The sequence below is a fragment of the Acomys minous genome (genome assembly GCF_964271855.1).
Source record: "Acomys minous genome assembly, chromosome: 10".
NCBI classification, from domain to species: Eukaryota; Metazoa; Chordata; class Mammalia; order Rodentia; family Muridae; genus Acomys; species Acomys minous.
This window is the reverse complement of record NC_140491.1, coordinates 21,004,187-21,017,794: the sequence shown is the minus strand read 5'-3', so window position 1 is coordinate 21,017,794 and position 13,608 is coordinate 21,004,187. Positions and strand designations below refer to the sequence as shown.

General features: G+C 37.9%; 1 protein-coding gene across 7 annotated transcripts in view; it reads right to left on the bottom strand.

The window, feature by feature from the left end:
* KCNIP4 (potassium voltage-gated channel interacting protein 4) overlaps positions 1-13,608 on the bottom strand; it is a 1,038,736-nt gene that overhangs the window by 110,579 nt on the left and 914,549 nt on the right. Inside the window, exon 2 of one of the 7 annotated variants that reach the window (XM_084799181.1) lies at positions 3,808-3,960. The exons of 5 other annotated variants lie outside the window; for them this stretch is intronic. In XM_084799181.1, coding sequence (XP_084655307.1) covers positions 3,808-3,960 — 153 coding nt within the window. The remainder of the gene's footprint in view (positions 1-3,807; positions 3,961-13,608) is intronic. One more of the 7 variants, XM_084799182.1, reaches the window with a different exon arrangement.

Genomic DNA, 13,608 nt, shown 5'->3' with positions numbered 1-13,608 from the left:
TTAGAGATAAAGTAAATGACTCAGTTATTCATTTAGGAGACACAGCCAAAGGCTTTGCCAGTATTCTGTTGTTGGAGAAAAAGCAATTTGTATTCATATTTGTGCTGTTGCTAGGAATTTCTTGGTACAAAGCCATATGTGATGTGGATCGTTATATTACTTAATTTTGCAAACATGCATTCATCACTAGTTTTCATGTTTTGGGATTAAGAGTAAATATTATGAAAAAATTATGTGACTGATTGTGAGGTTGTCTTGGTTCTGAAGATAACCATTTCTGGATTTCCAAATATATGGAATTTAGGTAGTAACATTTTTTACTGTTCCTCTCTCTCTGCCCCCTATCTAGTATTGGTGCTTTGTGTGAAGAGGCTGAATTTTATCAGCAATATTATCACACACTCTGACAGTCTGGTATCTCATTGCACTGAGCCAATAGGAAAGACCCAATGGGATTAGAGAGGAAAAGAAGACAGAGGTGAAGACATACAAATTACATTCCTGGAAGCCAAAGTTCAGATTCAATGCTTCCCCAGATTTCTTTTTAATGTGAAAACTGTGAATAAATCAACTGTGGTAAAATTTACAGGGGCCTCCTAAATACATTCCAGAGGTGATGAATACAGCTCTGCCTGAAAATTGATGACAACATAGGCTTTGGGTCTGGAAACCCAGTTCTGCTATTTGGGAAAGTTTTATTTTTCTGTTCCAAGAAATTTTTTACATTACAAGTGAAAAATAATTACTTTTTTCCAAGTTATATTTGCTGAGCTACAATGTGTCATTTATTTATCCTAATGGTGTTTCATGCATTAAGTGCTTTGTTTATTTCTTTATTTAATCCTTAATAATAATAATAATAATAATAATAATAATAATAATAATAATAATAATAATAATAATAATAATAATAATATTTCAGGTGATAACAGAAGTTCTGTATCTCCAGTATGCTATGCTCCCTTTCTTCATTCACTTGAACAAGTTTCTTTTTTCAGGCTCAGATGTTACTTTATCAGTATGGTTTGCTCTGACCCAGCCCATATATCTTCGTAGCTCACATCCATTTTTAAATACGACATCACACATTTGCTTCCTTCATAATACTCATTCCATCAGGAGAGGCTGTATTTTGTTTTCATGTTATTTCTACCCTTCCAAATAATATCTGTGAGACGCATAACTTGAAAAAAAAAGTCCTTCTCTTAGGATATTCTGCATGTTTCATATGATTTCTCTAAATAAAGCACAGGTAGAATTGTGGAATAAAGACTAAATAAAGAAACTGTGGGTCAAAATATCCCAGGAATTTGCTTAGTAACAAGCACAACAAAAACCCAACATGTGCCAAGATGATACCTTCCTTCTGCCTCTTTCAGTTATTTTTGGAAGAATGAAGTGGACCCAAACAGTGCCATAGCATAAGATTCACAGAAGTTTGTTTCCATCTCAGAAAGAGAATAGACAAGAGTACAGTGACCAGTAGTGTGGTAAGTGAGGAAGCAAAAAGGGGAGGAGAGAAGAACTTTAGAAAGTGGCTGGTGATGTCACACAGGAGGACTCCTGGACCCACTGCTGAGTGAGGCGATTAGGCTGCTACATTTGATTGTGTATCATCAATAGCTGTGTGTAGACAATGTGTATGTGTTTAAATGTGCAATCAAAGAAAAAAATAAAATGATGTGCCACAGCAATAATTATAATGATTTTGTGCATAGAATTTCTACCTCGAAAAAATAATTTCTTTTATTGTTACTTTTCCCATAAAGAATGTAACACACAGTATCAACTTGAGTTTGCTTCTGTGTGTTTGCTGTTTTGGATTTTATTCTATATTTAGAAATGTGGCTTGTTTACTGCGCTCAACACAAGGCACAGTGATGACAAATATTCACTAAACAGATAGTCATGCCTGCTGGATCTTACTAACATGAGATAGTACCATTCAAAAATAATTTTTTTTAATTGTAAAATTTTTGACAATATAATTTTTTGAGGTTCTTTGTACTGTATAGAGCTATGATATTTACATTTTAAATCACCAATTGACTCAATGATTCTTAGAAAATGATATGGCAGAATATAAGGAAGGCAGGTGGATAGTTCTCAGTTTTTCATGTTCTATATCCTTAGTAAGGAAGACAACCTTTTCTTGTCTGACTCTAGGAGTTGTTTTATTCTTGGAATTAAATTAATATGAGCATTATTTTTTAAACATTTGGTTTTTGACTACTTATAAATTGACAGGGTCAGCGGTATCTAGTGTCTTTATAAACTTCACTGATGTTCTCTCTTTAGGTGGTCTCTATTTTCTAACACACAATGATTACAGATAGTTGGAGAAAGAGAAGGCAGGCCGGCGTGCTAGTTAGCTTCATATGTCAACCTGGCTAAGCTCGAATGCTCAGTTATTTAATCGAACTCTAATCTGAGTGAGATAGTATATAACAGTGGTGATGTCTACTATTGGTGACTTCAAGTAAAAGACAAATCAGTTTGTATATAGTGAGTGAGTCTCATGAAATCTACCAAGATGTTAAATAGACCTGATGCTTCCTGAGGAAGAATCCCAACTCTATAATACAGCATCAAATGCTGCCTAACTTTCCAGTTCTATAAGCCAAAGTAATTTTATTTATGTATATGTGTTTAGACATAAACACATAAGTATGAATATACATATATGTATGCAATACATATATGTATGCACATGTGTGTATGTCCATGTTTGTAATTTGATATTGTTTCATTTTTTTCTAGTGAACCTTGACCACTGTGGGCAGAGGATATGTAAAGAAAAAGAAAATCATACTTTTAAAAATGAGGTCAAGAAATTGCAGGAGAAATTGAATAAAGATAGTACATATATTTCTCAACATGTATCGTATGATCTAGCAATCCCTCCTTGGGTTTTTTTTTGTACAGTAAACATAATTGGTATGTTAAAGAGACACCTGTAACTCCATGTTAATTACAGAACTAGTCACTCTAGCCAAGCAAAGGAATTAACCTACTAGGCAGATAAATGTGTGTAGTCAGTATAGCTCTTATAGACAGAGGAATACCATTCAGCCTGGGAAAGAATATGTTGTCATTAAGTGAAAGAGGGCAGACACAGAATGAAAAACACTGCATTGTCTCACTTACATGTAGAAGTTTAAAAAGTAGATCTCATAGAATTAGAAAGTGTAAACGTGTATCTGCTAATGTGTATAGTGTACTGGGTAGTGAGAAACAGTTGCAAATGAGGGATGCTTAAGGTTAATTAATTTTTACTAACTTATAGTTAGATATGGGTTCTGTTGTATATCAGAGTGGCCCCTGGTGACTATAATATATCATACATCCCAGAGAAGCTGGAATTAGGAGGTTTTATATAATTATATCAAAGAAAAGATAAATGCTTGAGGATATGGATATGTTTATCCGTCTGACATTATGCAGAATATGCATGTATCAACACACCACATGGCACTCCATAAATATGGACATTTTATGTTGCAACTAGAAAACAAGAAACTTGCAAAAATAACGGAGCCTAAACTGTCAGCTGCTGTGCAACCATTTTAAGGGAAGCAACCACACTTGAGGCTGATCACCCGGAACTCGGATGAAACGGAAATGCCTCAGGACCAGAAAAAAACATGGGCCTCTGTTACCGACACTAAGCTTTCAGCCTGCCAAATGAAAAATGCCTGTTGCTTGTACCTAGGTGTTTCAGATAAACGCGAGCTGTAAATAGACATTGCTTTGCAGGACATGATATATCGATTCTTTGTAGAAGCAGAGATTGCAGTGCATGCGGACCTAAAACAAACAAAGCAACCGATGTGGGGGCGAACAGGAAAGGAAACTTGCTTTGAATAGCAGGAGACGACGTTTTGGCAGCTGAGCACGGCAAGAGCTTCATGAGGCGCTCTTTAATGCTGCGCTTGGTGTTGTTCTGAGCGTAGAGGAAACCTAGAAAATACACGACCGGTTCTGTTAGTGCTGTCAGCACACAGGGACCCACAGGGCTGCAGGGCTCACCAGCGAAGCGGGGCAGACAGGATGGGCACACAGCCAGCTAGCTGCTCACTCAGGCAAACACAGACAGCAGGTTAGGGCCCCCAAAGTTGGTGTCTTTATTTTCTTTTTATGTAAACTTCATATGTAAAGGTGTTGATCAACAAATGAGAACAGAACGAAAAGGATTTTCAGGGGATGACATGAATAAAATTTGGTGGCTTATTTTGGGTCTCAGATTAAAAAAAGAAAAGAAAAAACAGCAACAAATTCCATTGGAAAAATGTTGCCTGTATTGAAATTTTAATATTCAAGCAAGTGTTGAGGGCCCGCAACTCAATCTTCTATACACATTGTTCCTGTCCTTGATTACAAAGGAGGTGGGTGCGCTCATAAATCATTCACACAGCAATCACCTGATAGTACCTTTGCCTTCCCTGAAAGTGAGGAAATCAATGTCCTTGACAGGCAGTCTCATTAGCATATGGTGAGGAGTCCGGATATGTGGAAATCCTTCCCATTTTTCACACAGTGACATTAATGAATGGAGCTTATTCAAGCAAAGCCATTCCAAAGGAAGCAAGGTGTGTTTCCAAAATGCTAACCCAGGAGTAGAGCTCGGTGCACAGGAGTGCATCCCTGACTTCAGGCAGTTGGAATAGACTCAGAGAAAAATCAGTAGTGGCTCCATGGGCAAGCTAGCCAGTGCCTGAGACAACTTGTCATGTCAGGAACCCACTGCCTTCAACAGCCTCGGCCGCTCAAAACGCCTGAGAACACAAATCTGTTTATGAACATGAATTGCTTCCCTCAGGTTGGTTTGGAAGGTGCCTGATCTAAAGCAACACAAGATAATCAGTTAGGTTTAAAATTACATTATCTTTGTGGGCAGGACTTGACAAATATTCCCTTTCTTCCTTTTCTACTTTTTTTTTTTTTAATTCTACCTTGGAATCTTAAGCAAGCCCTGACCCTAGAGATTGACCTCTTTCCGGGGGTCTTCCATCCCACCATGAGAACATACCAAATGAACAGGTAAATATGCAAATATGCAAATCAGATCATCCTTCAGATTATGAGCTCTCTTAAATGTTCATACTGTCTGGGATTTGGTCCGGAAGACTGCACAAGATCTGACACTGCATCATTCTGTGGTCTTTCCATCCACCTTCCTTACTGCTCTAGTTCATTGACCACTGGCCAAGTCATCCTTTCTGATTTTGTCAGAACTCACAAATCATCCTTCCAGCCTAGCCACTTAGCTAGTGAAAAACGCCTTTCTCACTTGACTTCCTAAGAGTATGCCGAAGACCTGACACAAAATAAAATGTCGATACATTCACATTGGGCATAGAGAGACCAGTATTGATTTCCGTTTTAAATCTGATTTATTCTATCTGTATGTCAATTTCCTTCCTCCGTGTACATTTCAGGAAAAACCCTCCTTTAGGTCTTGCATTCCATCCTCAGGCAGGCATGCTGTCTCTCTGTTCTCCGCTGTTTCCTTTCCATGGTAAGGTATGTGCTACATCCTTCTCTGTAGTCAGCAGCTATATACCCAGGCTGCCTTGGAAATTTATTTGCTCTTGTGGCAGATTGTCACTTCCTGTCTCCACCTCGCCTGTGGAGGGAGACATCTACCAGCCCTAGTGGTCCAGCCTCCCATCCTATCGTTGCAGGTCACACTCTGTCCTACTTGAGGAGGAATGTCCCACCAGCCTTCTGTAGCTGGACACAGATGACCCTAAGGGAGTGCCTATCCCAGATCTTTAGCTTTAGATTTAGTTTCCTGATGGCTAGCCAAACTCTGGAATTTTGATAGAAATTCAAGAAACATTTCCCAATAGCTCTATTTCCTCTTTGGTCCATGAATTCTGATTATTTGCTAGCTCAGGCTTTATGGGGAGAGGGGGCAATTCTTCCTCCCCAGCTACTCACAACTGTCAATATTACCTCTTTTTCCCACATCTTATTTGGGAAGATCAACAAGTTGTCACTTTCAATTAAGCTTAAGAAGTTTTAATATTTCAGTGCCAGCTTTTTACTGTCTCAATCGAGGAGGCTTTGTGGAGATCATTGCACTTCGGGTAACTATGTTTGCTTCAAGTATTTTTTAAAACAAATTTAATGTGTCTTTTAGAACTACACCTTTATATTTTATGTGTGAGTATTAAAATTAGAATGCGCCTCCAGACAAATTTTATGATTAATTGGTCCTTAGCTGACTGACGGTGTTATTTGGGCAGATTCAGATTTAGCAATCTTCAAGAGATGGGGCCTAATTGTAGCAAGTAGGTAACTGGACCATAATTTATTTTATTTTATTTATTTATTTATTTATTTATTTATTTATTTATTTTTGCCTACTGCCTTTCTCACTCTGCTTCAAGATCTGTCTTAAGATGAAGCTTCTACCATAGGCGTGTGCCAGCATGACCTAAGCTGCTCCACCCGTCATGCTCTGAAATCCTCTTAAATCATCCAAAGTAACCTCTCTCTTTTATGTTGTTCTCACTGGGTATTTGGGAATCTCTGTCTGAAATATAAGCAACCCCTAAAAGGTATTAGAGAGCAGGGTGTTTAGGCTGCTTCTTTTGGGGATGGTGGGTAGGTGGGGGGTTGGTTGAGAGTACAGGCTGTCACAGAAGCCGTCTCAAAACAGGAAGCCATCTAAAAGTGTGATAAAATGGTGCATACCTTTAATCCCAGCACCCAGGAGGAGAAGGCAGGCAGATCTCTCTAATCTACAAAGCAAATTCTGGCACAGCCAGGAATACACACAGAGAAACCCTGTCTCACCCCCACAAACAACAACAACAACAACAACAACCAACAAACCAACCAAACCTCAAACCAAACCAACAACAATAACAAAACCTCAGTCCTGTTCAAGGGGCAGGCCACTGAGAGTCTGACCATGCTCCAGTGAATATACAGACAGAACAAACGGGATCTGCTTTTTATTCCTTTTAAATTTTAACTTTGATTTTAGGGGGGGCGGCCCAAGGGTTTGGGGGGCAGATGTAAAAGGACTTGTAAACGAGTGTGAGTTGCCTCATGGTGTGAATTTCCCAAAGAATTAGTAAAAATGTCATTAAAAAAGAGAGAAAGAGACTACAAAACCAGAAGAAACAAAAGACAAGAAACAGGACTTGGGTGTGGCTAATTCTCTTCCTCTTTACCCCCTTCCTCTTTTCTTTCTCTAGTCTTTGGCCGTGCTACACTCTTCTTGCTTTGACCTCAAACCAGAAGCAGTACTTCCAAGGTAGTACCTCAGCACAGCCCTAGGGTTAGTTAGTTACTTAATCTGTCAGTTTTTCCCCTTTGGACAGTAAGCTACAATATATACTTCAGAAAGTTGTTGATAATCAGGTGGAATAACATGCAAAATACTGATGCAAGGACAGTTCTGTAATAGGAACCCAGTGAATGTTAGACCTTTATCTTCTTTCAATGAATATACCACTTTCCTCCAGCCTCAGAGCCTTTTAATGTGCTGTTATCTGCATGAACGCTGCAGGATTTTGCTTCTCTTCCTTTCTGCCTAGCTCGTGTTCATTCCTCCTTGTGGTTTCAGCTCTGAGATTGTTCCCTGAGGAATGCCTAATACACTAAAGCAGAGCATGACAAACTTTTACATGTTCCCATGGTTTCCCTTGTCTTTCTCTCATAGAACAGATAATTAATCATGAAATTATATATTTTAAAGTATATCTTCTGACGGTAATGTAGTATTGAAGAATGCTGCATTTAGATGTTAGTGCATGTTGCTGAATGTGCTGATTGTCCCAATAAGCAATTATGTACCTGGATAAACAATATAGAGAGGGATATCTATTCCAAAACAAGCAATATAGAACAGTGATGCTTAGGAGAAGAGAAGCCAAAGAGGTGAGTCTGAAAGAGCTCCTTCTGCCTCGTGGCTTGCTCCCCTGCAACAGAGGTCAGAAAGGTGATATCCAAGCTTAGTGAGCTGAGATCCAGAGATCCAGACATGAATGAGGCTTCTGCAGTGGCTAGAATTTTTAAAGAAATAGAGAATTGATTTTTTTGTGTGTAGTGAAGAGTATTTCAAGAACTTATGAGGATTATGGGTGGGTTGTTGTGTAAGGATTTGGAATTCGTGGTCAGGGTGAGGTACCATGTGCACATAAGGCAGAAGCTGCTGAAAGGCTAAGAATAAAACAGAAGTCTTAAGTGTTCAGTAGTGTTGAAGTCCTGACACAGTCTCTCTCTCTCTCTCTCTCTCTCTGTCTCTCTCTCTCTCTCTGTCTCTCTCTCTCACACACACACACATATACACATATGAATATACTGATGTACCCATATGTGTGTGCATAGACACATTCACATGAACACACACACACACACACACACACACACACACACACTTACCCAAATGTACCCATCCTTAAAAGTAAAGAAGAGAGAAAAAAACCCTACCAACTGCATCGAGGGCCTCTCTCATTCTTTATGAGCTCTAGAAGACTACATAGGAGGGAGAATAATTTCCTAGAGTGAGGACCATTCTCATGATAACCCAAACGTATCTTAACAGGAAATAGAACAAAAGCTGGAAATGCTTTAAGTTGCACTATAAAATGTCTTCTAGAATTGTACAAAGTACTCTTTAAAGATAGACAATGCAAACCAAATCTTCTACATCAGGTGTAACAGTGACAGTTTATTACGACATCAGTTACTATGCAGTGAAGGTGGCAATGCACGAGCCATAGTCAATAGAAAGAGAGAATGAATAGAAACAGATCTAAGATGGACACAGATATTGGAACCAATAATAAATGACTTTAAAGAAATGTAGGGAACTTTTCAGAAATGTGATTTAAACAACAGACAAGGAGAAGGTGGAAAGTGAAATATCTAAAATAAAAATTGTAAGAGCCAGAGGACCAGGAAGTCTGTAATGGAACTGTGCCCCCTAGAAATGACTGCCTAAAGAGGATCTGAACAATGACAATATCAATAGACAATATTAATATCAATGTTGTAGAAGGAGGAGGAGGAGGAGGAGGAGGAGGAGGAGGAGGAGGAGGAGGAGGAGGAGGAGGAGAAGAAGAAGAAGAAGAAGAAGAAGAAGAAGAAGAAGAAGAAGAAGAAGAAGAAGAAGAAGAAGAAGAAGAAGAATCAGCTCACAAGGTCTATTCCCTAGACAAAGAATAATAGGCAATGAATTATTGACTATTGAGAGAGGGAGAATTACCTTCTCCAGCAGCAAGCCTCCTAAGTGGTTATCCGATACAAAGTGATCATCCTGGAAGTCACATACACACAAACAACAAAATCAGATGTGTGTGTGTGTGTGTGTGTGTGTGTGTGTGTGTATGTGTGTGTATGTGTGTGTGTGTGTGTGTGTGTGTGTGTGTGTTTGTAACAAAAAAAGAGGTCATCAATTTGAGAGGAAGTGAGGGGGTAGGGAAATAGTTGGAGGGAGGAGACATAGGAGAGGCTAAAATAAGGAAAGAGGAGGGGGCAATGATGTAATTATATTTCAATTAAATTACTTTAAATGGTAAAACACAACCTTCATTTCATTTGACTTACCAGCACATGGAGCATTGCTAAAGAATGTGTTATAAAGCTTGAGCAGATAAACAAAATTAAATTAGCAGTTTAAAAAATAGAAATAGATAGTTAATGAGAGTCTTGGGCCCTTTTCAAAATACCAAGAATGTAAGGTTGACTGGAGATCAAGAGAAGAACAGAGGTTTTTGAAGAAATAAAGGCCTAAATGCTTCACATTTGGTTATAAATATATGGTAAAGATCAGCAATTTTTCATCATCAAGTAAGACAAATTCAAGAAGAATCGTAGAGAATTCTAAGTGAAAACAATATCATTAAAAAATGAAAACCTACATATAAGGGAACAATGCTATGAGAATGGGGTCTTGTAGGACACAGTGCTGTTTGGACGGTGTAATGATAGCTCAGTGTCTTCAGGTTGAATACAAAAAGAGCATCAAACCAGATGTCTATATTCAATCAATATAGTCCTTTTGGAAAATTAAAGTGAAAATATGTCTTCAGATAAGCCAAAGGTCCAATAATATGTAGTCATGATATAGGTATGATAAAGAAATTTGCTCAGGCTAAGGAAAATGATGTGATACAGACACATAACTCTCCAGATGGGAACATAAAGTAATAGAAAATGACGATATCTGAATTAGTAGGAAAAATATTTTTGCTTTTTCTTATATGTTTAAAAGAAAATGTATTGCGGAGTTCTTTATATTTACAGATAAAACAGTTTCTGAGACCAATAGCATGAAGTTTGAAGAAGGGCAAGTGGAATTTACCACTGTGTGGCTTTTATATTTTATACAGAATGGGACCATGTTAGTTGTAAGTAGCCTGCAGCAAGTGAAGAAAAAGATACATGGCAATTTCTTGATGTAAGGACACCAATTAAATAATACAAAGACTTATGGCTAAAACCAGTAGAGGAAATAAAATGGCATACACAGAACATATTGTTAACTAAAAATAAGTTAGAAACAGAATAGAGACAAAAGCTACATTAGACACCTCCAAATTTTTAAAGTTTGATAGAACTATATCCACAGTAAACCTGTACCTATGCTTTTCTCATTCATTACTGTATTCCCACTATCTTCACGGTCTCTGATATATACATTGTTCAATCTGTATCCACCAAAGCATGAAATCAGACTCTGTATCATCCTTGGTTAAGAAGTCCAACACCATCTACAGGGCTATAATTAGCTGATGGATTTAGAATTTGCACAATATACTTCCCCCACAGCCCCTCCCCAATTCCTTAAAGAGTATCTAAGTGTGAAGCTCCTCTGATGGGGACAGTGTTCATAAGGCTTGGGGTTGGCCCTCTACTCTCCAGTAGTAATACTAAAGGAAGCAGGTGAGGGTGAGACAGCCAGAAAACCATCTATCCCATAAGCACTTATCTACTAAGGTATCAAAATCTTTATTGTAAGTGTATATTTATAAGCATTAGAAATTATTTTCTTTGTATAACTGTATGTGCAGCAATCACATCAAAAGTCTCAGCTCTGAAGTATTTAACATCTACCCTAACCCCTAAGATACTGCATGACTGGATTATAGATTTCCCTTGATAACTCTGATCTGTTAAGGATAAGATGCTACTTGCTCATTAATTAATTCATTCAAATGTTTCTTCCGTACCTGCTATTACTATCCCGGTACAATACATTAAAATTATTTTGTTTTGTGTATCTTAGATTATAAAAGATAAAGAATAAATAGTAAAACATATAGAAAACTGTGAAGTAAATCAGGTGAACAGTAGGGATTAGATGCAGACTTCTTTTGGTAGACGAGGGTGGGTTTTACATAGAAGAAAACATCCTTTAAAACCTATTGGTTAAAAAACTGATAGCAGGGTATGGTAGTGCATTCCTTTCTTTCCAGCACCCTGGACGCAGAGGCTGGTGGATCTCTGTGAGTTCTCAAGGCCAGCCTGGTCCAAAAAATGAGTCTAGGACAGCTAGGACTATTACACAGAGAAACCCTGTCATGAAAACCCAAAGCCAAAACAACAGTGACAACAAAAACTGCTTGAGTTCGGGGCACTGAAGTTATGTTTTATCAAGCATAAATCAGTAAGACAAGATGGTATCATACCCATTTTCATATCATCAGTATATATTATAAATTGTATATATGTATATATAATATTTACATTGTTATTGAATTGTTTATGTCACATTGTTAAATTTGCACTCATTGGATTCTATAATATACAAACTAATACCTTAAGTTACCTGGAAACATAAATCATGAAGTCTAATGATAGCTCCATAAGTTATGGTGTTAGAAGTAAAAATTAAGTCAACTGCTTATCCTACTATAAGCCAATTAAAGCTGTAACATGCTAACATTTCAAAACTCATGAAACAAAAAGTACAAAAAGAGTAAAAAGCATCTGTGCACATCCACTGGCCACTTCCATTAAAATTACATCAGTGGAAAAGTATTTGCTACCCTGGTAGGCAGGGTTTCATCTTACAGTTTCTTGCATTCCAGATAAGAAATCAGTTTCTCATCAAGCCAATTCCTCCATTGTCTGGTGATGCAGTTTTGTACGCAGGTGGTCATTTTTCACTGTCTATCTTTTTTGATAAACATTGAATGCCATTGTATATAAATAGCAGATTTCAATGCTGAATGATGGACCATGTATTAAGAACCCAAGAAGTTCTGATAGTGACAATGGGGAGCCATTTTACCATAAGGAGAATTATGCTTATCTTCTCGCTTTTTGCAATACAGTGGATAAAAAATATTTCCTGAGGTTTTGCTTTGGGATAAAGGCTCCTACTCCCTCATTCACTACCAGTTTGGCTCCCAACTTAGGCTTGTGGGTTATGCATGGTGTTTGCTTGTGGCCTGTGGATATCAAATAGAATAAAATGAGCAATCATATTTGAAGAGATATAACGTTTTCCCCTGGATCAATATCTGTGACCAAACCCCAGGAACTTCAAAAGTACTGTGATTCCATCTGTGTTCCTGTCATCACTGATAGACTGATTCCTTAGCAGTGGCTTGGGTGCTCAGGGTAGGGCATGTATGTTTCACCAGTTACAAGTGTCATCTATCTGTTAAAATATTTATTTTTAAGTAAGTGAATAAATACTCCTTGCACATATATTCTATCCCTGTCTCTCTGTTTCTATTTCATCTATCTATCTATCTATCTATCTATCTATCTATCTATCTATCTATCATCTCTCAGATTCACTGAATATTATCAAATCTGGAAACACACAATTATTCAGGGTCCATGGTGATAATAATCACTGTAATTTCCTGACAATCTGTACAACTGAAATTGTCAGCAAGTCCTACACCTATCCTCAGTTGCTCACCTTAAGAAGAGTAACAGTAATGTTCATGGCTGACTATTAGGAGCAACACTTGTGTTTTATTTTATGTCTCATTTTCAGGAGCCCAAAGCTAGCTTTCCTAATTGGCCTATTTTGCTTTGCCTGGTTACAAAGCAGTGATATTCTTTATTAGTTAACTAACAAAGAGTCAAGCAGCACACAACTGAATTTGGGGGAAATAATCTACAGGAACAGTGCAGATGCACATGTTTGACTCCATTCAGGACCACTGAATGACGAATTCTATAGTATGTATGTGGTCCTTGCTTTCTCCTGATGCTGGTGTCTATGGCTCCTTCTGTTTCCTTTTAAGCCTCTCAATTTCTCTTCCTCTTTTTCTGCCCACCTGCCATCTCTCTGGGAAACACTCCCTGCTTTCTCTTGTTCCTTGCCTCACTGTATCCTTCCATTCTTCCACACTTCTGTTTATCTTTTTATTGTTTCTGCTTTTACTCCCTTTCTCTTTAATCCTGACTCGATTAATTATCCTTTTGTCTGAGATTGTTAGCTTTTATGTTGAATTTATTCTTAGGGAACCAGTGCAAAATGGCGTTGGTCGCTAGGGTAATCAATAATACTTTCAAGTTCTCTCGAGCAAATGTGAATACACAACAAGGTAGCCAAAGCGAAACAGCTTTCCAAATCCAACACAAGGTGAATACCTGATACCTGAAACTCAAGGGACTAGACGT